The following is a 27820-nucleotide window of genomic DNA, read 5'->3' as shown; positions in this document are numbered from 1 at the left end:
GGGTGGCAGAGATTCTTCTGAGCGACTGAGCTTGGTTTAGACATTCCTAGTCTCTAGCCAGTTCAGAGGATAGTCTGATAAGGAAGCCCTGTTTTTAGGTGGTATATTTTTGTTAAGGTAAACAATTTCCCAGTTACTTACTTTATAAATATAGTGTGTGCTTTTTAAATTTTTTGTGATAGGTTTTTCTGAAGATGACTTCTGTAGATGTTGATATTTAAATGATGCCTTGCAGTGACGCATATATTCTTGACTTTAATCATTATATTTATTCTTTCTGCAAGGTAGTACTTATAAATTCTGCACATTGAAATTCAGAGGTCAATACAGTAAAAGTTAAGTGAGTTGGTATAATTGAAAGTGTAATCCAAAGTTCATTTTCTAGTATTTGAAAAGCTTTTTAAAGTATGTTCTTTGAAATAAGTATTCTAAATCATCTATACGTCACAATGTTGCAGAGTCCTTTTAGAGTAGAGAGCTAAACTAGACTCAACGGTGTGATCCAACTGAATGTTTTAGAGTTTTTGACCCTTCTTCTAATTTGGAAGCTGTTACTATTTGCCACTTGTGGGTTAATAGTACCTAACTGATCTTTTGCTTTTCTCATTTTAATAAATGCTAGTTGAGGTTTTGTGGAAGAAAAGGAAGTGGTAATTGACACTAACTTGATTTTTTTTAAAAGCATTGTGTTGATTTAGTATTATTACGTTCAACTAGACAATATTTGTATCCAGAGCTTTCTGAGTTCCACTTCAAGGACACTGATAGCGTGGGTTCAGAGACTTAGCATTTTGGGAAAAGGAAACACAAGGCCGGGCTCAGATGAGGACTTTGTACACCACGGTTTGTGCGAGCTCCTTTGTTACCGTCATCACTTGGATTTCATGCGGTTGCTTAGAGGGATGCATTTTGATGCATTTGCGCCAGTTGTGCTTTCTCCTTCGGGCAGGCAGTGACATGGTACACATTTTTTGTAGCTGTTCTGTCTGAAGAACTAAACCTTTCTCTGGGTTTCTTCTCAATGTCCACTAGTTTTGCTTTTTAATAAGTCATTTTTATTTAAAGAGTCTTGTGTATGTTTTTCCAAGTGTCTTTTTAGTTTGTGCAGTTTTTATTAAGTCTTACCAGCTTTCACTTAGAAAGCGAAGTGAAGTGAATTCGCTCAGTCGTGTCCAACTCTTTGCGACCCTATGGACTGTTGCCCCTCAGGCTCCTCTGTCCATGGGGATTCTCCAGGCGAGAATACTGAAGTGGGTTGCGATTTCCTTCTCCAAGGGATCTTCCCGACCCAGGGGTCAAACCCGGGTCTCCCACATTGCAGGCAGACTCTTTATCCTCTGAGCCACCAGGGAAGCCCAAAGAAAGCAAACATTCATGTTTTTGTGTATGTAGCCTTGGTATATTTGAGGTAATCATTTTTACATTTGTGGAGTTGCCTATAATCAGAAATTTCACATGTGATATATTTGTGTTATGGAGATCTATTGCAGAAGTGACCTTGGGTTAATTTAATAGAGAAAGGTTTTTGCAGTCAGTGGCAAAATAGTGAGTAAGAAGTGAGAAGACATGAGTTCTAGGCGCCCCTGAGACCTCAGTAAATTTTCAGCATGGCAAGTCATTTAACCTCTCTAGATCTCAGTTTTCTTTAACAAGTAAATGATCCTCACTAACAGTCTGCAACTTTTTGAACTTTCAAAGGCAATCAAAACTATAACACCCTCTCCCAAAAATCCAATCTCTTCAAATCTAAGAATTGTTTATAGTTAGTTGTAAGTCATGATAGAAATGGCTTTGGTTAATCAAAAAGGGTGAGGCATACTGTGTCCCTACAAATGACGCTGGGATGTGAGTCCTCTGAGCGGGAAGCGCTGGGATTTACAGTGTGTTATTCACTCAGCTTGGAAGATGACGCAAAATGGAAACAGCATAAACAGGAAGTTGTTTCATTTATTTGTTGTTTTTTTGACAAGTGACCCATATTTTATCAGTACTAATTGCTTCTTGACTTCTTATTTTAAACTTCTTATATTAGAAAGAAGATGAGTTTTAATTATGTTTTTGGCATGATAGGTATTACAAAATACTCAAAACTCTTCAGTGATGTAACTTAAAATCCCAAATCCTAATAAGGAGGTGATCTGTGGCATGGTATCTGGCAGTTTTTACCTTGCGTAAAGAAAGGACCATCCTGAAAGTGAAAGCCACAGCTCTTTGCCTTCTGCCACGCCACACACAGGATGCGTACCACACAGCTGTTGAGGTCACTGACTATCGGAGCTAACATACACCCACACATACAAATACATTTTATTAAACAGAAAACTTAAAAATGGGAACTTTTAAATGTGTATTTCATTAAAGTAATGCATGCCCATTTTAAGGGCTTCCCAGGTGTTGCTAGTGGTAAAGAACCTGGCTGCTAATGCAGGAGACATGGGTTTGATCCGTGAATTGGGAAGATTCCCCTGGAGGAGGGCATGGCAACCCACTCCATTATTCCTGCCTGGAAAATGCCATGAACAGAGAAGCCTGGCAGGCTACAGTCCATGGGATCACCAAGAGCCGGACCCAACTGAAGCGACTGAGCACACACACACATATGCTTTGAAAGAGAATTAGAAAAATTTTGCAAAAAGAAAAAATAGAAAAAGAAACCTAAACTCAAAATACAACACAAAAACAGAACTTTGTTTTATTTGTACATAGTTGTGATTTATGCTATTATGTAATCATAAGCGTTTTTAAGTTTTAAAATTAAAAATCTGTACTTTTTAAAAAATGCAAATAATTTTGATGAATAAGAAAGGTGAAAATGTGCCTCCATTCTATAATTCCACTATATAAAAATAGTCAGTTTTATATATTTTTTCTAGCCATTTCTATAAAATGAAATTGAAATATATTTTTAAAAGAAATGACATATTAGTCTGTAATTTTTTATATGAAAAAATATTGTGGACATAGTTTTATATCAATACAGATACATGCTGTCTGATAGAAATACTAAAGTACAAGCTATCTTTAATTTTCTAGTAGTCATATTTAAAAAGTAGAAAGAAACAGGTAAGGAGAAGGGGGCGACAGAGGATGAGATGGTTGGATGGCATCACTAGGTGAATGGACATAAGCTTGAGCAACTCGAGGAGATAGTGAAGGACAGGGAAGCTTGGTGTGCTGCAGTCCATGGGATCTCAAAGAATCAGACACAACTTATTGAATGAACAGTAGCAAACAATGTATTTTATTTAACTTAGTATACCCAGAAGACTGTTACTTAAACATGTAATCAATATAAAAATAATTGAGATTTCTATAAAGTTTTTAAAAATTTTTTCTAAAACTTACAAATTTGGCATATATTTTATATTTAAGCAAATCTCAATTCAGAAATGAACTTTTCATTGGAGATACTTCATCTGTATTTAGAGTTTATAAAACTTACAGTTGAAAAGGTTGATTTACTGGAAAATACCCAGATTTTCCAGGCATATGTGAAAGTTTTCCAGTAACTAAATTTAAATCTAAATTAATTAAAATTAAGTAAAGTCAAAAAGTTTAATTCCTCCATTACACTAACTCCATTTGACGTGCTCAGTACATAACCGTAATTGGCTGACAGCTGTTGGACAGAGTAGATTTAGAGTATTCTTTTTCATAGTTGCGTTCTTTATTAATCCCCCACAATGACCCTATAAAATACTATCTTATATAGAAGAAATAAACACTTTGAAAAATTGAACCTTGCATAATTTTTAAAAATCAAAACTAAGCTTGAACCCAGGTCTTTGATGTGAGAGACTATGCTCTCTTCATCTATTATGATTTGTTTGATCATTGACCCTGTTGGTATGTATTTATGTGGTTAATTTTTGGCAATTACAAACCATACTTCAGGAACTATCTTTGTGAGCATATCCTGGATATTTAAGTACTAAAAAGTTCAATGAAAATGCCCATTTTAAACACAGATAAATATTTTCAAAGTATCAAGACCTAATCAGTGATATTTCTTAGTAGCAGAGTGCATATTCTGTATTTCCTAATACCTTAGACAACTCTAGGCAGTGTTCATCTTTTTCATCTTCCCCACTCTAACCGGGAAAAATATTTCTCAGCTTGTACTTCTTTGCTTACGAATGCATTAGTGCATCTTTTCATCTTTGATCATTTGTATTTTTCTGTGAACTGTTCACTGAACTCTCTTCCTAAGTGTAATATCTGATACAAGATATTACATTGTATGTATTTACTATCAGTTACTGTTCTCTTGCTTGGATATGGTGCTTATTTATTCTTTCATATTATAAATAAAACTGCAGTATACATCTTTGTATATCTGTTTTGGTATATATTTTATATTATTTCCTTAAAGTAAATTCTATTAGAATTACTAGGTCAAGACAGTGGATATTTGTTACAAATATCAAAACTGTTAATACAAAATGCCAAATTTATTTTCAGAGGGTTGGTTTACCTTCCAGCCATTGTTCAGGAGCAGCAGTTTTTTTGTTTTGTTTTGTTTTTAACATTTTTATTAAATTATATAACAGTATAGAAAAGCATATACACCTGTATAGAAAAGCATATACACCCCAAGTATACAGCTTGAAGAATTTATAAACTGATCACCACCATGGAAGCAATACCTGGAAGCATTCCAGAACATTCCCAGCAACCCCAAGAAACCCGCTTATGTACCTTTACAGTCATTACTCCCCCCTCACTCTCTTACCTTCTAACAGCAAAAATACATTCTACAGATAATGTTCAGAGTTCAACTAGAACTTCAAAGTCACTTTTCCCATACAGGTGTGCTGCTATTTTTATTATGCAAGTAGTATTCAATAGGTGGAGAAGGAAATGGCAACCCACTCCAGTACTTGCCTGGAAACTCCCATGGACAGAGGAGCCTGGTGGGCTACAGTCCATGAGGTCGCAAAGAGTTGGACACGACTGAGCGACTTCACTTTCACTTTCATGCAATGGAGAAGGAAATGGCAACCCATTCCAGTATTCTTGCCTGGAGAATCCCAGGGATGGGGGAGCCTGGTGGGCTGCCGTCTATGGGGTCGCGCAGAGTTGGACATGACTGAAGCGACTTAGCAGCAGCAGCAGTATTCAATAGGGGGCTTCCCTGGTGGCTCAGATGGTAAAGAATCTGCCTGCAATGCATCCCCTGGAGGAGGGCATGGCAACCCACAGTATTCTTGCCTAGACAGAGGAGCCTGGCAGGCCATAGTCAAAGAGTTGGACATGACTGAGTGACTAACACACACACAGTGTTCAGTATTTTTAAAAGGCTATTATAAAGTATATTGAGTGTGTTTTTAAAAATTATTTTTCTTCATATATCACGCTGTGTTTGAGTTTCGTCGCGCAGGATCTTCCGTTGGGGCACATGGACACTAGTTGCACTGCGCAGGCCCAGTAGCTCCAGGGTTTATGGGATCCCAGTTCCCGGACCAGAGATTGAACCCACATCCCCAGCGTTGCAGGATGGATTCTTAACCATTGGACCACCATGGAAGTCCCCGTAAATGCATTTTTCAAAAGCATATGTCATCCCAGCCAGTGAACAATTCAGATATTTGCTTTGTGTCACTGTTGACATACACTAAATAAGTGAGATTATTATACTATTCATACTGTTTGATCGAAAATCAGAATGTCATCTTAAACTCTTAATTGATAATTAGTAAAGGAATCCTGCAGTCCAGGAGGTAATAGCATAAGAGTCTCCTTTGAAGGCTTCTAGAATTTGTGTGGATCAGAGTCTGTCAAACAGCTTCTCATCTGGGAGACTTGTTAAATTGTTCCTTAAAGTCTCATTTAGTAAGTAGGTCTGAGTGGGAGCCAGGGACCTGCATTTTTAACAATACCTCAGATGACTGACTCAGGTAGATCTCAAATATTCAAAAAATATGGCTTATCTCCCTGTTTCCCTTGTTTTAAGTATACCAGTATCTGGATCTTTATGGTGAATACTTTTTTTACTAAGTAAATTTTTCTCAGTTTCTATGGGTGGCATTCTTTTTTTTTTTCTTTTGAGGTTTGTGAACAGATGAACTAGGTAAAGAATCCTAGAATTTATGGGTTAACTGGACTCCAGGTGGAGCACCCTCAGATGCCCTACCTACTTGCCCAGTATCACATCCAAGAGCTCCCATGCCCTCTTGTTGAAGGCTTCCACCGTCAGGGCACTTCTTTCCCATCCTGGGCAGCACTTTAATGTGTGAGAACAAGATGAACTCTTTACTTCTGTTCTACTTAATTACCAACATTTTTCCCACTGAATAACTAGAGTGATCTTTTAAAACATGACCCAGAATACTCCACAGCCTTTCTCAAAATACTTTAAGGCTTCCCGTTGCCTTAGAACAGGGGCCTGCCCTCTGTGGCCCATGAGATCTAAGAATGGTCTAACTTTTTTTTTTTTTTTTAGAGGGTGGTTTAAAAAAAAACAAAACATGACAAAGGCTGAATATTTAATATGTACTTCTTTACAGGGCTAGTGTGCCAGTCACTGCCTCTGTATAAATTCTAAGCAGCTTGATGGCCCTTGCCTGTTTTGGTCAGCCTTGTCTTACAACCTCCCTCCAACTCCCAGCATGCAGTGGCTCCTTCAGCAACGGGTCTTCCTTCTCAAAAGCTAAACCATTGAGCCTTTTTGCCTGCAGGCTTTTAAGCTTGCTGTTTCCTTTGCCTGGAATTCTCTGGCCTTGGACTTGTTCTGTGGTGGGCTCGTTCTAGGCCCTCAGGTCTCGATCAGGTATCATCCCTATCTTTCCAGAGTGGCTCTCACCCACTGGATTTCAGCCCCATTGACTCCCTTGTTGAAGTGTGTGTGTGATTGCTGTTTGCTTCTTCTTGTCCACTGTGATGTGAGCTCTGTCAGGCAGGGGCCCTGTCCATATCATCACTGCTGTGTGTGGGCACACATCAGTCAGTATCTGCTGAGGGAGGGACCAGGCAGACTGAAGGTTGCAGTGAGGTGGTTATCATTCAGACTTCCCATAGTAGGAATTCGGAAAGCTGTGGCACCCTCATCTACCATTCCCTTATCATGCATCCTGCAAGAAGTCTGTAAAAGCCTAATACGTCAACATTTGCACCTCTAAAGTAGCCTATGAGCCAACAGAAAAGAATATTTTGGCATCCTTTTTTTTTTAAAGAAAACTTACAGTAATCATGTACTTAGCTGAAATCATTTTAAGGTGTATTGGGTTGTACTTAAATATGCAGCTAATGGTTCATATTTAATAAAGTGTTTTGCATTAGATTAAGTAATGGGTACATTCCTTTTTCTTTCCACACAAAATTTTTTTGATACCACTCTGGAAAATACTGGTGTTAGAAATAGTCTATATGTCCCATGAATCCAACTCAGAAATAAAGTGACCTGTTCATCACTATTTGAAAGTATTCTCTGGTGTTTAATGGTAAGTATACTTTAAAGTATGTATTTTTTTTTACATGTATTATACTTGAAGATGGGCTTCCCGTGTAGCTCAGCTGGTAAAGAATCCGCCTGCTGTCAGGAGACACCAGTTCAATTCCTGGGTTGGGAAGTTCCTCTGGCGAGGGGATAGGCTGCCCACTCCAGTATTCTTGGGCTTCCCTGGTGGCTCAAATGGTAAAGATTCCGCCTGCAGTGCAGGAAACCTGGGTTCGATCCCTGGGTTGGGAAGATCCCCTCGTGGAGGGCATGGCAACCTGTGGACAGAGGAGCCTGGTGGGCTACAGTGCATGGGGTCGCAAAGAGTCTGACACGACTGAGCAGCTAAGCACAGCACATACTTGAAGAGACAGGCGTTGAGCACAAGCTTTTATCTGTATGCCTAGGATTGCCACTTACTGGCTGTGTGACCTTGAGGAAGTACCGTAATCTTTTTAAATCTTAGTCTCATCAACTGTAAAATGAAGGTAATACCAGCTTCATAGGGTCATTGTGGACAGATTACATAGTGATAATATGTGTACATGTTTAACAGTGTTTTGGCCTATGGTAAGTACTCAGGGTATACTTTCTCTTTCCTCATATTTAAATTTAGTATCCTGGTTTCCTCTTTTTAAGGGGATATCCTTCTCTTTATTTCCTTTATTCTTGAGACTGAAAATAGAAGGCAAAAATTACTGCCTTTTTGTTTGAAAAGTTAATAATGAATTATGTATATTTTGCTAGTGTGCAGAATATTAACCACAATTTTGTTTAAGGATGTTCATTTGTTTTCTGGTCGTCTACTTATCTCATTAGGACATGAAGGATCAGATGTCAACTTCATCTGTGCAGGCATTAGCTGAAAGGAAAAATAGACAGGTGAGTAAACGTTGGAATATACAGTATCACAGAAAATACACAGATACTTGGGCTTGAAAACTTCTGACATCTGTGTATCATGTATGCAAGCAGAAGACCTTGTGTGCTGAGCCCGCAGTGATGCTGACAGCAGCCTTCCCCCCTCCCCTTCCACACCCTCTGGTCCTCTCTTCTGGGCTCCCACTGCACCCTCTGTGTACCTCATAGCCCTTGCCACAAGCCATTTATTCTGCACCTGTTGAGCACATTCTGTGTGCCAGGCGTTCTGTTAAGAGCTGTAATTGCTTGCTTGCTTGTCATTTTCTCTGCTGGACCTCAAGCTTCTTTGTGAGTGGGGAGGGATTGTGTCATGGTTTTTCTCTTCTTTTTTTTAGATTTCTAGCTGCCCACACATAGAACACTCAAGACATTTAATGATTGAAACTTTACATAAAGCATTTGCGGAAACTTAAATATGTGTTAAATCTTTCACTGTTTTATGTATTTTTTTTTTTTTGATGTGAGGTCCAGTTTTTTTAACCTATAACAAATAAAGTACGAAGCCTAATAAATTTCAGAAACCAAAGCCCAGATACTGACGTATCAAAAATAAAAGCTACAAGAGACCCAGTCTTTGCATTTAGTAGGCTGATAATTGTAAGAACAGGTCACCATTTTTAATTAACTAGGAATCAGTAGTTTATGATATACTCTTCACTTTACACCTGTAGGTGTTTCTTGACCCACTTAATTTTGAAAACAAGTATTCTGAAAGCTTGAAAAGGGAAGAGGACTCTAAATATCTCCTAACTTAGTTTTCCTTTTTTCTTTCTCCACATGCCATTTTCCAAGTCACTGTTGTTGTTTTTTCTCCCCCATCCACCCTCCTTGCTTGTAACAGTGCAGACAGGAAGAGACATTAGCTAGCCATCCCATCTGCCACTGACTCTTGGAAAAGCTAGTGAACTAACATAAATAAAATGTGCATTTATGCATAGCTTCTCAGACTGTGGCTGGGAATTTTGTTTTAGGCAATGAGTAAAATGTTTTTGGGCTTCCCAGGTGGCTCAGTGGTAAAGAAGTCACCTGCCAATGCAGGAGACTCGGGTTCAATCCCTGGGACGGAAAGATCCCCTAGAATAGGAAATGGTATCCCACTCCAGGATTCTTGCCTGGGAAATTCCATGGACAGAGGAGCCTAGTGAGCTAGTTCATGGGGTCGCAAGAGTTGGACACAGCTTAGCGACTAAACTACAACAAAATGTCTTCGAGTCACAGGCATTCAAGGAATGGGAGGTGGGCAGAGTTCTGTAGACACCCACGTGGGCAGAGTCCACCTCACTGCTGCTTCCAGCACCAGGTGCTGGGTTGATCCTCACAAAGCCAGGGCCTCCTGCTTTGGCACCTGCACTCAGGCTGGTCCCCGGTGCTCTGGGCCCTCTCTCTGTCTTCTTTCTCACTAACCAACTTCTGGAGGTCAGACCAAGGGAATCTAAACAGCTTCATGGGTGACTCTTAACAGCATGACATATGTCTACCCAAGTATAGACCATGGATAAGCTAGGAAAAAAATAGCTGTGATTGTGGCCCCAGGAACTCTAGTTCTCTATCCATAGCCTAATGATGCACTGTAGCCTTTTTCTGACTTTGAAAAGATTGTCACTAGGTCCCAGTGTCCACCATAGAGTCATTAGAGTCTTTGCATCAAAACGAGCAGGATCGTTTCAATCTTAACAGCCCCACGACCAGGTAGGGGCAGAAGCATCCCCCTAACACCTTATGTCTGCTCTACACCGGAGACAGTCACCATCCAGACTCTTGACTAAGGCTCTGGGCTGTGGAAGTTCTCAGGTATCCTGGTCCTCTTCTCATATCTGCCTCAGAACTCAACATGCATCCTGAACTTCCCTGAATGTAGCATCTGAAATGTGGCCATTCGCCTGAATTCATGTCTGAAAGTCAGGCAAGGCTAGTGTGGGTGTTGAGGGGCTTTGCAGACAGAGAACCAAGGAATCAGTTAGACTTTTAACAGTTCCAGAGCTAAAGAGTACCTGGTAAGAAGTTTTAGCAGCTCTACAAGATAGAAGAATCCTAGTCACTAGCTTGGTCCAGTTCTTTGGTTAAAAAGGCTTGTGGGGATCCCAGGTAGGGTCAGCTCACATTCCTGGTTGGCCTCTTCAGTGAAGGAAGACATTCCCAAACTTATCCTTTTCTGACTACAGAATTCCTCAAATTCATACTAGGAAACCCGACCCTGGCATCTGGGGGCCCAGGTGGAGAGCTGACATCAGGGCCAACCCTTGCTTGGGTTATCAGGGTCAGGCCCCCACTGTGGCCATGCTGCCTGCTGAAGCAACCCCTGTTCCATCTGGGAAACCTCTAGCCCTTTAGCTCTGCTGAAGGGCATTGGGATTTATCTGTGGGTCACATTGAGCAGACGCTGGTGGTTCTTGTGCCTACAGTGTATGAGGGACTGTGGCTTAGTTTTTTTTGTCACTTTAGGAAACTATCTCCTCCCACCTCCGAATACCAAAAATTTCCTTGGTCATACTTAAATAGAAAGGACTCTAGATGTGTGGAGGCTGCCTCTTCCCCAGCCTCCACTTCTGTGCTCAGCTTTTTGTTCATTTCAACAAAGGCACTTGGAGAAAAATTGAGTCCTTGTTTTTTCATTGCAGAGTTAGATTAACCTTCAACAGGTCTCCAGTAAAATTCCAAGGGTGCTAGGAAGAGCTGGTCCTATGAGAACAAGTGCTTTACGATCCACAAAGCAGTACACAGAGGGGCTTTAAGATTGCTTTAAAGTTGACTCCCACTTGCATTTTTAATGGGACAGAGTTCATTTGTGAGTCCATAGAAAGTGCCCTTCATGGCATTCTTTCATTTGTACTGCGCAGGCACCAACCTGCCCCAATCCGTAAAAAGCTGACCCCTGGAAAGACAGCTTATGAGCAGTGGGAGAACTCTTCATATCATGGTGATGGGGCCCTTGTTTAGTGAGAGTAACGGTTTGTTCCTCCTGCCTTGCTGCCCCCGGCCCCGCTCTCGCAGGCCCTGCTAGGAGACAGTGGCGGACAGAACTGGGGCACTGGAACGACGGATAAATACGGGCGCCTCGACCGGGAGCTTCAGTTGGCCAACTCCCATTTCATCGAGGAGCAGCAGGCACAGCAGCAGGTACCTAAGTGGAGGACAGGGAGGTGGGAGGCCAAGCACCACCCCCCACTCCTCTGCCAGCCAGGCCTCTGTTGCTAATGGCAGGCAGGATGGACCAGAGCTAGCCCCACAGCTGCCGGAGTCTACCTGTGTGATGGTTGCATACATAAAGGGTTTTTAAGACACCCTTCAGAGCATGACAGTTTCAAGAGAACCAAGCTTGATTAGACCTCTTAGGACAAGCAGACCAGACACCCGCAACTGACAGAGGAGGCTATTGATTTAAAAACACAGCAGCGTCTTCCCCAGCCTCCACTTCTGTGCTCAGCTTTTTGTTCATTTCAACAAAGGCACTTTGAGAAAAATTGAGTCCTTATTTTTTATTGCAAATTGTTGTTGGTTCCATTAGATGTAAAAATCATTGATTCGGTAGAGGTTAAGGGGTAGAAGGAAAGTGAGGTTGATTACATTTGTGTGGTTGCTTTTGATTTGTATTAATTAAAAGAAGCTAATAGTAAAGTGTCTGGGCATTTGAGCATTATCACCCCATCAGAAGTATTGGTTCTTAAATACTGTGTTTTACATATACATGTTGGTCTTTTTCCATTAGCATGTCAGCTTAACCATTTGTCTACTTAATTGCTATTAATCCAAGCAAACCTTTTTTTTTTCCTTCAATAAAAAGTGAGGCTACTACAGCACAATTAAAAGTAACTTGTGCTCAGAAGTTGCCTGCAAGGTAGCTTACTGCCACAGAGCCTCCTCGCATGTGTCCTTGAGGAGGGAGCAAAGGACTCCGTGTGTGTCGTTTTCCCATGTCCAGAGACCTGCCAGACTTTCTCTTACAGTTAAGTTGTGGTTGGCTGTTGCCAGTTGAGACCCTGACCCTGGCAGCGGGCTTCCTCTTCCCAAGCATCCCGACGTGTCTGTGGTCACTGCACAGGTGCTTTTGGCCATTGTCTGTCCCTTGCTGGACTTCAGCCAACCAGGGTAAATCTCTCTGGGTGGTTTCAAGCCCCGCTGACTGTTTCACAAGTTGGATCAGCAGGGGATATCAGTAGCTTGACAGCCCAGCCCTTTGAGCAGCGTGTTCTCTGAGGCGGACGGTCTGGTCCTTTGATTTCTGGGCTTTGCTTCTGAATGTGAATTGTCCCGAGTTGGCAAAGAAGCTAGCAGCTGCTCGAGTGCTGGGCTTGGAACCAGGTAAGATGGATTTTAATTGCTTATTTCCCATTTCTCTGGCACCAGCTGATCGTGGAACAGCAGGATGAGCAGTTGGAGCTGGTCTCTGGCAGCATCGGAGTGCTGAAGAACATGTCCCAGCGCATCGGAGGGGAGCTGGAGGAGCAGGCCGTGTGAGTACCGGGATGCCCCTCTCGCCACAGAGAGGTGAAGGGAGGAGCTGTCTTAGGAGACCCCTAAAGAGCCTGCCGGTTACATGGCTATTACAGCCAAAAGCTGTTTTGTTTCTAGCTGCATCTTTACTCTATTTACAGACTAGCCTCTCCAAAAAAGGCAAATCTGTCAGATACAATATTCAGAAAGGTTTAGGCAAAGTTATTAATATTTTTAAACATCTGCAAAAGAGGTGCAGATTCCTCTAAACAGTTGACTTCAAGTGTTGTTACGAATAGGAGTGTGAAACTGTCAGGGCTGTGTAAAATCCATGGAGATTTTTGCCCCAAAGAGGATAGGACATGGGCTAACTTAACTTCATCATTACATGCCTTTCCTGCTGTATTAATTGGAACTTTTTGCTCTGTGTCTTAAATTTTGATTTTATGGGGGGAAAAGTGCAAGTTTAATTCCAACTAATAAAAAAATCTTCTCTACAATGAAAAAGTCTTCTCCTAGAAAAAAGCACAAGAAAACATATCTGGATTTGTTTTTCCTTAAGAACAGTCTCCGTTTGCACTCCTGAAGTATGACACCAAAAACAAAACTTTTAAAATGCTACCTTTACCATTTCACAAAATATTTTTTCTGGGGAAAAACAAATCTAGTAGGATATTTCAGAAACTCTCCTACCTTGATTTTGTGTTCGACCTTATGGATTCATTTATTACAAATTCAAAATGGGCATCTTGTTCTCCTGGGAGGCCCCAGGGTATCCACAGAGCAGCCAGGAGAATAGACAGGGTCTCTGCCATCAAGAGTTTACTTTTCACTGGGTGGAACAGATATTATAGAAATGATGCAAGTCCGTGAAGTGGTAACAGAAGTGGAGAGCTGCTGGTGGGGGGAGTGTGTGGTGCCTTGAGGGCCCTAACAGCCTGAACTGGAGACCTGACTCAGTGTAAAATCCCTGAGAAGAGAAGAGAGGTTTAACTGGGACTGAAGAACCAGTAGAAAGTTCTAGGTGGGGTGGGAGGAAGGGGTGAGGGGAGGATCTACTGGAAGGAAGAGTCCTTGTAACGATTTAGAGGTGATTTGTGCACACAACAGAGAGGTTTAGTGTGTCTCGAGCAATGGGGGTTGAGAGGGAGGTTACAGAAGTCAAGTCAGGGAGGCAGAGCACAGATCAGGGAAGGCCCCAGAAGCCACGGTAAGGAGTTAGGACCAGTCATTCAAAGGGCAGTGGGAAACACAACCCCAGGGAGGGTTGTGTTAGTAATGCTATGATCAGGTTTATGTTTGGGAGGCCCGTCTATCTGTGGTTTCGATGGTGAACCACAGTGGAAAAGACTGGAAGCAGGGAGACCACGTAGGAAGGTAGCAGAACAGGAACCTAGGCATGCAGTTTAATTTGTCTAAAATGCATTCTTACCCTAAAATTCACTATGCGGATGGGAAAGAACTAATTATTTGAGCAGTTACATTGGTTGGGTAGATGATAGAGCCTGGCAGACTTACAGATAAAGATGGTGAACTGAACACAACCTCTTTATCTCCGTTCCTACTCTGAAGTCCACTAGAACAGTAACAGGGTTGTTTGTTTTTTTTTTTTTTTGTATTTAATGGCATAAAATCTATGGGGACAGAGAGCTTGGAATAAGAAACAGTGACCTTAACATTTTAGCTCTTGGAAAGCAAAAGGATGAATGGTGCCTGACTCAACAGATCTGAGAAAACGGGGTTCTCAGTGAGCAGAGGGGAGAGCCCAGAGTGGTGTGATGCAGGCCCCGGACCGCCAGCTGGGAAGAGCTGTCACTCATGACAGTGGGAACCCTGGATGTCGACCTTATCCAACCAGGACACAGTTCTGTTGGAAGGAAAGAAGGGGAAGAGAAGTGGAAAGGATGCAGAGGTGGGGAATGGAGTGGGAGGGGGCTAAGCCCTAGGCTTTCACGGTGCAGAGTCAGTGGGATCTGGACACTGAGCTGCCAGTATGTAGCTTAGAAAACTGGAGAATGCACCCAGAGAATAGTGGAGGGGCTGAAAGCGGTGGCCCTCGGGAATGGGGGACAACTGTGGTTTTTTATAAAAGGACTATTTAGCTCTACAAACTATGTATGTGTATAACTAATACAAATAGGTAAATGAAAAGGAAAAAGTAGGTCTTGCACTAAGACCTGTGATGTTCAATACAATAGCCAGCAGCCCCCACATGGCCATTGAGTACATGAAATGTGGCCAGTCTAAACTAAGAAATGCACACCAAGTTCTGAAGGCCTTAGTGTGAAAAAAATGGAAAATTGCATGTTGAAATGATTGTTTTTTTAAGGTATATTGGGCTAAATAGGTTATTAAAATTAATTTCCACTCCCCTTTTTTAAATGTGGCTACTGAAAAATATTACGTGGCACATGTGACTCACACTGTATTTCTCTTGGACAGCACAGAGGTAGGCTCGAAACCTGGTTTTTTAATTTTGTTGTCCTTTAGTCACTAAGTCATCTCTTAACTCTCTTTTGACCCCAAGAGCTGCAGCCCACCAGGCTCCTCTGTCCATGGCATTTCCCAGGCAACAATCCTGGAGGGAATCGCCATTCCTTCTCCAGGGGGATCTTCCTGGATCAGGGATTGAACCTGCGTCTCCTACATTGGTAGGCAGGTTCTTTACCACTGAGCCACCTAAGAAACTTGGTTAGTGGGTGGTTAACGAGTGTCCTTGGACTGGAGGTTGGCTGACTTACCAGTTTTTGTCTTGAGTAAGAAAGGTCTTACACAGCACACAGAGGCAGCTCTTGTTTGTCAGCATTTGCCCGGTGTGGATAGGTCTGCCAGCTGCAGTGCCAAGATGCTACCAGAATCTAAAATGAGCTAAAAAATGTTTTAATTTGAAAATTCAGGTAAGGGACAAAGGCTTGTTTGTTTAGTTGCCAGCATGGAGGTTATTTAATGATTGACTTAATGAGGAGTTGGTTGCCTGAATCCTGCAGGGCTCTCAGGTGCCTCGTGGGCCCAGACCAAAACCAGGAGTGCTCGCTGCCCTTGGTGCTGCCAGAGGAATGAATAAAGCCTTGTTAATAAGCCCTCTGGTTACTAATTAGTATGTCATATTCTAGCCTCAGGATAATCATATATTAATCCAAAGTTGAATAGTCTGGAATGCTTAGTAATTTATGAAGTAAACACTGTTGGTATGAGTATTGTGGTGTTTTCTTTCCTAGCCACACCTTGGGCAGCAAGCATTGTGAGCCTCAGGAAACTGGTTCTCTCTGTGTGTAGACGAGGCGCACGGAACTCAGTCCTGAGGCTGCCCAGCTTTATGGTAAAGCACGGGATGACTTAAAGCAGAAGATGATTTGATCAAAATGCATTTCTTAACTCACACAAAGTAAAGTGCTTTGTGCGGGGCTTCCCTGGTGGCTCAGGCAGTAAAGAGTCTGCCTGCAATGCAGGAGACCAGGGTTTGATCCCTGAGGTGGGAAGATCCCCTGGAGAAGGGAATGGCAACCCACTCCAGTATTCTTGCCTGGAGAACTCCATGGCCAGAGGAGCCTGGGGAGCTACAGTCCACAGGGTCCCAAGTAGTCAGACCTGCCTGAGCAACAAACACTTTCACTTTTATGGGAACCCTGTTGATAGGATCGCCTGCTTTTACAGATAAGGAAACAGGGTCCCTTGTCCAAAGTAGCAAGTGGCAGAGCCTGCTTGTCTGATTCACACAGCCTTCTTTCTGCTACACTGCATCGCAGCCGAGTTTGTATTATTGTGTTGTGTTCAGGTCCCCATTGACCTTGGCTGCAGTTCTGCAATCTAGAAAGCTCTCAAAAATTTCACAGCAAGCTCATGTTACAGAGGAACCTGACCTGAACTGACTGCAGCCATGACTCCTCATAGTTTTCTTTGCAAAAATATTAAATTGGGTGTTTGATGACAGCCCCAGACTCTGCTGGGGATGTTGGCTAATACACAGTGTATGTAACTTAATTACTTTTTCAAATTTCCAAAATTCCAAAATCAAAAACAGATCTTGTCCCAAGAATTAAAGATTGGGGGGGTTTGAATCCCAGTGTTGTCTGTTTGGTGATTGCTAAGACTGAGGCCCGGATCCCAGTAATTTAACTCCATGGCCACTGGATCTGGAGCTGTGCCGAGCAACCTCCTCTTGTGTGCTTGTCTTTCTAGTATGCTGGATGATTTCTCTCATGAGTTGGAGAGCACTCAGTCTCGACTGGACAATGTGATGAAGAAACTTGCAAAAGTATCGCATATGACCAGTGGTATGTATGTGCTTTTAAGCTCCAGAATTCTTATTTAATTCTAGAGACACAGTCTAGGGGGTGTCTCACAGGTACGCTTGTTCATATCCCTTTCCTCTGGCACATTTTTGTCAGACTTCGGGGTCAGGAGATGGAAGGCTAGCACACGCAGGCCTGGTCTCTGGCTTGCGGCCTTCGCCTGGGAAGAGCCTTCGTGGTCCCTGCCATGCGAGGCTGGCGCTGACATTTCTTCTGGTGGAGTAACTTTCTTTGCACTTAACAAAATCCTTCATTTTCCTTTTTTCCTATTTCCTTGCCAAAAGAGGGAATTGATTTTAATTAAGTTACTAATTGTTTCTCCTGGACTGACTTTTCATTGAAAGAAAAACCTCTACATTTCAGAAGATGGCTTTGCAGATCTCATTTAAACTGTTTTTATTTGAATCTGTAGTAAACTATTCCGGCAAATTTGTACCAGGCAGGGGATGAAGAAGTTAACTTTTTTCAAATTAGTTACTGTGTAGGAAGATGTGTTTCAGTGACTGTTTTTTGTTACTACAACCTATCTTCTCTAAGATAAATAACATTTTTTAGATCAGAGAAAATAGAGTATCTTTTTTTTCTCTATTTGGTGGGAGTCTCTGGGTGAAGGGAGGAACTGAGACATCCTTCAAGGTCACCTAAGTGTTCTTGAACCAGAGCACCTCCTCCCCCATCAGAGCATCCCCTGTGTCTTGACACCTTTCTTCAGTTGATTTCCTCTTATTACATCTATATGACAGAGTCTTAACAGTCCACTCTTGCCTTTTGAGGCAAAATTTAAATACAAGTGTATATTTGCTTTTCAGCTGTTTAACTCATAGTCAAGTTACATAAGACTTCTCTTGGGCTCTCTTTCTTTTATATATTAAAAAAATAGGATGATGCCTACCTCTCAAGGTCATCGTGAGAATGAAATGAAATAATAATTAGTATACAGATGTTTAACAGTGTCTCTCATGTATCAGGACATAGTAAGTGTTTGAAAAAAAAGGTAAGACAGGCAGAAGATGGCCCTGGGGGACCAAGGACCTATTACATTTAAGACAAAGGGAAGCTCCTAGCCCAGCTGGTTTCCTTCTTCTCTCTAGGGGCAAATATCTTCATGCTTCTAGCAGGCTCTTCATTGCCTGCGGCAGGCCCCAGCTCACTTCCTCTTCCACACATCTAGGGGGAGTTTTGTGAAGTCCTCATCCCACTTACCTCTGTTCTCTCTTCTTCCACTCCTCTCCTCCTCTTTTTTTCTCCTTAAAAAAAAAAAAAAAAAAAAAACTTGTTACTGAAGTATTATATAACCAGTTTCAACCAGATCTTTCACTAGTGTATATATATTAGTCTCAAAGTCAAGTAGCTACTTCAGCACCGGTTTTGTTTGGAGAAGAACAGTGTAACAAAGATGCACTGTGTCCTTGTCTCCAGCATTCTGGGAATGAATAATTTAGAAAAGTACTTGCATTGTGATAAGCCGCTTCATGTGTATAAATAGCACTGAAGTCTACTCATGCAGTCTTCTACTTTTTTTCCCCCAAAAAAAGTTTGGGGAGCAAGTAAGAACTTGAGGTATGTCCTGTCATACCTCAAGAAAGAGAGCCAAGAAACAGAGCGTTTACCCTGAAAGGCCCCTGGGTTTGGACAGCTTGCCTGTGGTGTTCATTGTAATCTCTGCTCCCCGAAGAGAGCCGCTGCTTGGGGCCTCCTACATGGCTGTGCTGGCTTCAATTTGATGATGGGGCAGCTTGGTGTTTGTCTCTGTTCTTCGTAACTTTTGGGAAAGTTCACTGCTTTTCAGTCAAGCCTACATATAAAGAAAGAGTAGCAGGACACACTGGAGTTTGATTAGGCAGTTAGTGAATGCCCACATTCACAGGCCTGCAGAGGCGAGACCCCTGCCCTCCCCATGACTGGCTGCTTTCCTGGGCAGAAATCTGCCAGGGTGCCATACTTACTTTTTTGAATGACGGGAGAGAGACACTGGTCTTGTCATTCTCCTACACAAAAGAAGTATGTTCTTTTGAGTGGATACCCAGGTTTTCTCCCCCTCACTTTCCAAAATTCTGTTGTTCATCTTTTCTCTTTAGGGGAGGAGACTGTTGAGACCAGGAAAATCCTGTAGAGTCCCCTCTGGGGTTCTGCACACCACCACCCCCCACCCCCCGCCACCTGACTTTCTGAGACAGGTCTGAGCTTGCAAAAAGGCTGGTTAGGACCATTCATTTGGGGTCACAAAAACCCTTGTGGTTAGTACCCACCCCTTCTGGGGAGAAGTCCGCTAGGGTGACAGCTCCCTGGGGTCACCCAGTTCACGCTTCATAGAAGCAACTTACCACTTCAAAGAAAAGTGGATTTAAAAGCACATTCCTGGATTGTGCTGGCTTGTGTTCTCTTTGATGAAAACCCCTGTTCAGTGCAGTTGCAGAAGAGAAAGTGATTGGAGGTGGGAGGAGGGCTGGGTAGAGGCTGATGGGAAGGAAGCTGCTTCACTGTTGGAAGTTCAGGTCTAAGATGGCAGGATGCCTTGGGCAAGGCAGCTAGGAGGTATTTACCTTGACTGTATCATCCTGGAAGAATATAGATCAATTATTTTAATGAGGATTTTTAAGTTATTGTAAACATTTTTAAGGAGATGAAAGAAGGCTAGATATTTGAGTTTTCTGGACCGTTGAAGTGATAGTTAAACAGGTGAGTACTGTTATCTAGAAAAGGCAGATTCTACCTCCCCACGCCCGTTGGACTAGCCCTGTCTCAGAAAGGAACAGGTGGACCTGAGGTCTTGACCCTAATCCCACTTGCTAAGTTTTCTAGCCTGTGTGATGGAGAGCACAGTGACACATTGGAAAGGTTCTTGCTTTAGTTACTGTTGGTTGGTAGCAGTTCTGTTGACTGGTTCTAAGACTGTGCTGTCTGCAACATTTATTTTACTTATGTGTTTTATGGACTTAGCATTGCTTTGTGCAAAGTTCCATGCTCTATTTTCCTAGATTCAGACCTTTTTACAATGTGATTCTCAATAGCAGTGTTGTGCTAAAATCTTTCAAATAAACTTTTGAATTGGTAGATGCACCTTTTTACTTAAACAGAACTCTCACTTGTAGCAGCTGAGCCCCAGTGTCACAGGCTTTACTCTCAGCTTGACCTTTTGTGCAGAGTGGCAGGGGTCCTCTGTGGGGAGCCGGCTCGCTCTTCCCACATCTGCCCAAGCAAAGGGCGCATCCCAAGGACGACAGCATCCTGTGCCAAGTGTGGGCCCGCAGAGTGTGCGTGGTCCTCACGGCAGCCCTGTGAGTTGGGGGCACTCAGCAAGGACTGTGGACCAGAGCCTGTGGGGGCCCTTCTCTAGTCCATCCCTCGGGGCCTCCTTGCTCTGGGGTCATTTAGATGGGCTCTGACCACTTTGTTTCCTGCGCCTGTTCTAAATTGTGAGTAGGGCAGAAAGCTTCAGAAAAGACATTCCACTTTGATTTACAGAGATGTTCATGTCAGTTACTTTAATGTGGTTAAGTGATCTTTCTTGCCCAGGATGGTGTGAAGCCTATCACACACGCATGATCACTACAGCTTGCTTTTTCAGCTTTTTGTTTCCTAAAGTGACCACCAGCAGCTTTCATCTCCTTTCTGTTCTCCCGTTGTGCTCCTTGAGAAAAGACCATGATTATTGTTTAGTTAAATGATGTGACTTTGGTGGGAGATTAAAGCAGATGAGCTTTGACCCGTAACACCAATGCCAACACCTTTTCCAGGGATGTGATAACCACCCGCAGAAAGCTGCAGCCCGTCGATCTTAAGAGACTGAGACACAAAGCCAGTACTTCTTTGAGGCTGGCTTTTGGGGTACGGGCAGGCCAGGAACAGCAGCAGCCGAGTGCCAGGCCCGGGCAGATTGGGGCGTCTCTTTGCCACCATTTGCCCATTCTGTACGCAGGTGTTGCCTTACCTGTCCTGTAACTGTGTCCTGGGGAGTGTAGGGCCCTGGGAGAGCTGACCCCCGTGTCCTGCCTTCCAGATCGGCGCCAGTGGTGTGCCATCGCGGTCCTCTTCGTGGTTCTGCTCGTGGTGCTGATCCTCTTCTTAGTGCTGTGACGGCGGGGCCCTGGCTCGCTTCCTGCTGCACACACACCCCGGGGCAGAGGGAGAAGCAGCGCATGGCGGGCTCTTTGCGGCCCTCTCCTGGAAGCACAGCCTGAGCTGACTTTTCTCTCTGTGACCCCACCGCGGAGACAGCGCCTCCAGCCCAGCGTGGGGAGGGCCGGTGGGCAGAGGAAGTCGACGACTATGCGCTCCTGGCTCCCCGGCTCCCATTCCGAGGACAGCTGGCCCTGCTTTGCTCCCGCCCCGGACCTCGCTTCCCCCGGAGGGCCTTCGAGGAATCCAGGAAACTTCGCGGACTCGGCTCCCGTTGGCTGATGCTCATTCCATCCGTCTTTGGCAGCTCTTTTCTCCCATTCAGACCCTTCGCCCATCAGACGGCTCGCGCTGGCTACTGCAGAAACACCCACAGCAGGTGTGGGTGCCTGGATAGGTCTCGCATCCTGTCGAGGCAGCGCTGTCGCACTCCTGAGAGCTGGTGGTTAGTGGGGACAGAGAGCTCAGAAGTACTTTGTGATAGAAGATGCAGTGATTGGTTTTTCAGGGGTAAGTGCTAGGGTGAAAGTGCTTCTCTAGGCACTGTTTTTTGTGGTAGGAATAACCAGTGGAAAAGAATGAAAAGCACTGGGCTTTGGGGCTGCTGGCAACTTGTGGCTTGAATCAAAGGGAGCGCGAGGCAGCAGGGCACAGCCGTGGAGGGCGGGTGAGGTCGCCGGGGTCAGGCCCTTGCTGGATTCATTCCACTGTCCTACAGCCACCTCCCCAGAGGGGCAACTTGCATTCCCAGGGGGACCCTGAAATGAGCGGCTCAGCAGCTCACGTGAGTGGCCTGAGGTCCCAGGGTGGCATCCCCAGCAGTTATTTTATTCCGGCAGCACTCCGCCTTGAGGGCTGGCAGTGGTCAGTACGTTAATGACATTTATCAGAAACCATGTCAAAAAAGGCTAGTTCTGGACAAGATTTTTCTTACCCTATAATTGTAAGGATGGGTAGGTAATCTAAGACGATGCGGTTTATCATCCATTCAAATAACTGAGCTCTTCCAGATTTAAATGACAGATGCTTTCATTGGGTTTTAGTTGCTGACCCTGCTGAGACACTATACACTCCAAGCTTCTGGTGACTTTTAAAATGCCTCCAGTGTACATGTGTATATAGGATATTTTTGTAACTTCCCTGATGAAAACCTAGGATTGAAGTAGCAGCTGAGCCTGGAGCCAGTGTGTGGCGGTGGCGGCTGCCGGTCCCTCCTCACCATCTCCCTCTGCACTTAGGAAGCAACATCTGGGAAGAATTCTGGCTTCAACTCCCGTCTCTTCATCTTTCGGGGTCCATTCCTCAGCACACTAACTTTTCTCCCCTTTCTTTCTTTGTATCTTGTTTGTGTCAAGCTTCTCGTTTCCCTTTTTCGTGTGTGTGATTTGCAGTGATGTACTTGCCCAGCTAACCCTTGAATTGCACTTTGGAATAAATTCTTATAACAATTTTTTTAAAGAAGGGTATTTTCTCATGTTTAGGATTGTGGTAGGTCAGGAAATCTGCCTGTGGATGAAAAGCTGAAAGCAGGTTTATAAAATTAAAAGGGTGGTTGACATCCACGTTTACACTCCACTCTACTTGATATGTAAATTACTTCTTTTCAAATTAGGGAAAAAAGTGATTTTTACAAATGGCTTCAGATGTGGGGTACTAGATTACTTCTCCAAGTTTTGAGCTTGTTAAAGTAGTCTCCTGCAAGCTGAAGACAGAGCTGGTCCTTAAAATGTCTTTGTTAAACATCCATGTGGACCCAGCCTCCGTCCTATGATCCCCACCTTCCACGTTACACAAAGCAGCCAGCTTCTTGAGTGCCCTGTTTAAATGCCATGCTGTTCTCCGGGTGTTACCAGATTGATGGTGTCCTTTGAAACTGACATTATGTCTGCAGGGCCTGTCGGGAACACGCTGGTCATTAGTAAGCTTCTCCCCAGGCTTCAGGGACCAAATTTTGTGATGCCGAAACTTAACTACTAACTGGGGATACTGAGAGTTGGCAAACTTGCTCATTTAAGGTGTTTGCTAAACTGTGGCTATTGCAAACCAGACTGAAGAGGAATCTATTTAGAAAGTTTACTTAAAATCCAGGCAGTGCAGCATTTTCCCTGTCTCCGGCCTTGAAGGAGCTGTTCTCTGATAGGCCACCTTTTAATGTGTTTGTCGGAGCCACACAGCCCCAGGTGACCTGATCCTGGGTCTGACCCTGGCTGTTGTATGTCAGGACTGGGCAGTCACTGCAGACCAGTGTTCATTTGAAGGCTCCCCAGTGAAATTCCAGACTTGGAGACAGAGCTTGCCAGGGGCTTAGATTCATTTCTAAGGATAAATGTTTCCTCATCAGTGACCTAATGCTATGAGTTCCCTGCTGTGATCCACTGACCCTCAGTGGTGGAATGGGGGGTGGAGCAGATGCCCACGATACCCCCATGAGGCTTAAAGGCACTTCCTATAGCCATGGGGCCTTTCCCCTCCTCAGCATGTACTTCATCTGTACTCGTCATTGCTAAAAAAGCTGGCAGGATACAATGGATAACAGAAAGAGCTCAACTTCTGTTTATTGGGAGAACATTTTACTGATCAATTGGTTGGGCAGGGTGGGTAGAATGGGGGAATGAACCACTGAAAGAATTTGCCAGAGCAGGAATCCAGCTGGGAAACCCAAAACACCTTTAGTTTTTAGTCCTGGTTTTTGATCTTGTCTTTGTGTGAACTGTGAAAAATCACAAACACACTCTGTGTGCCTCTACCGCGTGGCAATTGGATGTCACAGCATGTGTGTTACATGAGGCTGTTCACGCCAGAGCCGGGGGAGAAGCTTGGTAACTTGCCCATTATTCTCTGCTTTTAGCCAGAGTAAGACAGACTGATGGGTCTGGTAGCCAACAACTTGGCAACTTCAGTCCTTCTCACCTCGTGAGATTAAGGGCTGCGAAGAGAAATGCAGTCTTAACTCCAGCAGAAATCTGTCTCTGTGAAGTGTTTTACCTTCTGTAAGTGAAGGTGGCGGAGCCAAGATTTTTCTTTTGGTTATTTCCCTGGCTGTCAAGTGAGACCATTACCACCTTTCTCGAGAATTCATAGCATCCGAAGATCTAAAACCAACTGATAAATACAATTTGCTTTTCCACGCTGGAATTTGGACCATGTGGTGTTAACTGGTACACAGGACAAATTTGTAAACAAAATTCGGACCGTCTAGAAAGCTCAAGTTCTAAAATATGGGACACAGTACTGCCAGTGCGCCCTCTCTGTCTTCCTCTCACTGGCATTTCTCCCCCTTCCAGGTTTTTTAAGAAAAAAAATTTTTTTGAAGACTGTTCTTTGTCTATCAAGTGCAGAGAGAAGGTGAAGCCAATGGGCCCGCAGCCCCACAGTCCAGCAGCCCCGTGCCCGAGCCCAGGGCACAAGAACGGGGCCCAGGGTAGGACCCTGCGGCCTCCCGCTCCCAGCCTCTGTCTGTGGGGCAGGGGGGAGCTCCCTGGTGGGGGGGGGGAATTAGCCTTTCTGCCCCGTTTGGTTACCCATACCCAGCTCCCAGTCTGTGCTGAAACCAAGGAGCTCCTTTGGTCTGCCTGGTAACGCTCACAGGGAGACTGCTGACCGCTGTCTGCTGTCGGGTCCAGAAACCCAGGAGAGTTCTGAGTCGAGAGAACAGCCCTCAGAGACCAGAACAGCCCTGCTGTGAACCTGGAGGCCAGAGCTCCATGCTCGCCGACCTCTGGGGTGTTAGCACCCTTAACAGCAGACTCGGAAGGACTTAGGGTCACTTAGCTCAGTCCTCTTGTTTTCAGAGCTGACACCCTTTCAGCTCCCTGAGCAGACGGGAGTCACTGGGTGGGCTGCAGTCCAGGCTTGGCCCCAGGGAGCCCACCCGCTCTCAGGGACAAGCCGAGCTCAGTGACAGGACGGAGGCGCGTAGTGACCTGTGCTCCCTGCTGAGCTCAGCCACGTGACATCTATTGCTTTTGGATGAGCACGAGGCTCTGAATGTTACAGTGGCGCTCTGGCTGTGTCGCTGCGATGTCCGTGGGTTGGAAGTGCTTTGTTAGGTGATATGACCGTCTCTTTACTAGGACAGACACCTGGGGAGGTGACGAGAACTTGGCTTCCCCCTGACACACGCTAACGTGTTGGTGCTGTTTTCCTTCGCATGTGACCTGTGTCCAGAAATGCCCTTCTCCGAGGCCATGCAGAGAGGAGCTGGGCTTAGCGTCCAGGCGCCTGCCCTGCTGCTTGGGCTTCACGTGAACATTTCATGGTCCTGACCCTTTGTGAGAAAATGTATTTTGCCTTTTTTCTTTTTTTCTTAAAAGTTACGAGTTATCCAACCTGGAAGCCACTTGATTTTCCAGGGGGGTATTAGAAACAAGACCACCCAGCTTCGTTGTCCACAGACCAGAGCTCTTGGGCTTGTTCCCTGGCGGCAGCCCAGCACCCTGCTCCAGCCCAGCTTTCTGGCAGCCCCGGGGGTGGGGCCAAGTTCAGGGAGGTTCTTTTCCTGCTCTGCAGAAAGTAGGTTTTCGCTGAGACTGGGTTACTGAATGGGAATTGTGACCCCACAGCTAGTCGGTTCCGGGACAGGCAGCCATCCTAATCCTCAGGAAAACAGTGTGAATGTACCCTGTTGTCTGTGCGGGGTGAGGGGAGGCCAGGCAGGTGTCCCATTAATAAGGCATTGGAACTGCTTGTGAGCACCATGTGATGACGTCCTGACTGACCCGGGCTGGGAGAACGCCCAGGGTGGGGGGCGGCCTGGAAACCAGGAGAGGGCCAAAGCAAGCAAGCTGTAAATGATGATGAATTCGGGTTTTGTAAGTGGAAATATGCTTTCACTGGCTCACTTGTAATCAGAAATTAGTGTAATTAAAAGTGTAATACGTGGCAATGCTCAGCAGGACTAAACCATTGTTTGTTTTTTTTTTCAAGGATAAATAACCTTAGAGCATTTTATTTTTAATTAGCTAGAAGGTACAAATGAAAGAAGTGAGATCAGTGATTAGAAATGCAAAGGCCGTGGTGATTTCCAGATGGTGCTTCCGCCCCAGCTCCGGCACCCCAGGAGAACAGTGTCAGTGCCCTGGGGCCAGCAGTTCCAGCCTTGCTGTAGGTAGGTCTTGCTTCCTCTACGCAGTGGCTCGGCAAGTGTGGAGTGGGACCAGTGGCGGCCGCACCCGCTGGGGACTTGCTCGAAATGCAGGTTCTAGGGCCCCACCCCAGACCTGCCGACTCACAGACTGGGATGGGGCCAGTGGGCTGTTTAACAAGCCCTCCAGGGGATTCTGATGCCCGCCCAAGTTTGAGAACCACTGCTCCTGCATTGTGGAATTTAGGCTACAGTAAACCACCCCTGTTGTAAAATAAAACAGCTTCATGGCCTTGATTGTAAGCCTGACATTAAAATTTGATGACACTATAAACTTGAAAACTTTTGAAAAATACTTATGTTTAAAAAAGCCTCCACTAGCCATCCTTAAAAGTGATATTTTTACACCCAGAAGTTTATCAGTAATGTTTCTTACTTCTACTCTTGAAATCATGTTACAACTGTACAAAGAATACTGTTCAGTATTAAAGAGAAATGGAGAGACCATGAACTTTGTCCTGGTTTTTGATTTGGTTTTTATTTTTAGTTCTTTTCAGACTGAAACACCAGCTGCCTCCCCTCCTCCTGCTCGCACTAATAAACATGGACATGTGCATATGTCTGGGGTGGGAAAAGTGTGTGGCTGGTGTGAGATGTGAGTTCTAAATTGTTTTCTCTGGCTGAGTAAGTTATATATGAATTCTTTTTTTATATATATATATGAATTCTTAAACCCCCAGACAGTCATACTATGCATTCACAATATCATACAGCACAGTTTCAGTTGGGATGAAGCACCTGGGGGTCAGAGAGACTAGAACACAAAGGAATCAAGTCCCTGACTTGCTCTTCACTGAAGTGTTGGCATACAAGAATGTTGCCCATGCCAGTTGGTAGAAGAGCTTGCCTTGAGCTCTGTGGGACAAGGTCGGGCTATGTGAGCTCCTTAAGGACAGGGGTCTTCACTTCTTTTGCCATCATCGTCCTTGCTCAGGTTGAGCACGTTATATGTATGTGCCAGGCACTGTTCTAGTACATTCTGTTAACGCATCTAGTACTGGAAATGCCTATGTGAACTGGAGAAGTTTCCTCATTTAGTCTTACCGCAAATCTGCACGTAAGGAAACCGAGACACGAGTAGTCTCCCAAGGTCCATCCACAGCTGGTGAGGGGCAGAGCTGTGTACTTTGTCCCCCTCACCTCGCTCGGAAATTGGCCCAGCAGTGCTTCCCGAGTCCTCAGCCTGATGACCCCCTGACCTGATAACTAGAAGGGGCAGAGGTGAGTCGCCATACTCACAGCCTCACTAGAGGAGTGAGTGCTTATTGAGAGTTACAGTAACTATTTCAGGAGGAGGAAATGGTTCTACGTATCTCCTGATAAAAGCCGATCACCTCCCCACCCCTCAGGGGACAATATGGACCCCATGGCGTGGACCAAGGGGAGATGTACATCCCCATAGCTAAGAGGTCCTCTTCCCCCAGCACCTTGACGCTACTCCCAGCTCTGCTGTTGTTCCAAAGGTCCCACTGGCTGCAA

At 44.4% G+C, this 27820-nt stretch overlaps 1 protein-coding gene and 1 long non-coding RNA gene across 2 annotated transcripts in view; one reads left to right on the top strand and one right to left on the bottom strand.

Moving 5' to 3' along the window:
• The window catches only part of STX6 (syntaxin 6), a 47048-nt gene extending 20260 nt beyond the window's left edge, over positions 1–26788 (top strand). Inside the window, exons 4-8 of the mRNA XM_043923287.1 lie at positions 8255–8317; positions 11348–11473; positions 12701–12807; positions 16967–17061; positions 21080–26788. Of these exons, the coding sequence (XP_043779222.1) occupies positions 8255–8317; positions 11348–11473; positions 12701–12807; positions 16967–17061; positions 21080–21156 (468 nt within the window). The 3' untranslated portion in view covers positions 21157–26788. The remainder of the gene's footprint in view (positions 1–8254; positions 8318–11347; positions 11474–12700; positions 12808–16966; positions 17062–21079) is intronic.
• Positions 18771–19545, bottom strand: LOC122707618. The gene is made up of 3 exons (XR_006344866.1): positions 19404–19545; positions 19026–19067; positions 18771–18874 (listed from the first exon to the last, which is right to left on the bottom strand). It is a non-coding gene; the product is annotated as an uncharacterized LOC122707618 (long non-coding RNA).
• Positions 26789–27820: the final 1032 nt, after the last annotated feature.

Source organism: Cervus elaphus, chromosome 14 (genome assembly GCF_910594005.1).
Source record: "Cervus elaphus chromosome 14, mCerEla1.1, whole genome shotgun sequence".
NCBI classification, from domain to species: Eukaryota; Metazoa; Chordata; class Mammalia; order Artiodactyla; family Cervidae; genus Cervus; species Cervus elaphus.
This window is presented reverse-complemented; position numbering and strand designations above follow the sequence as displayed.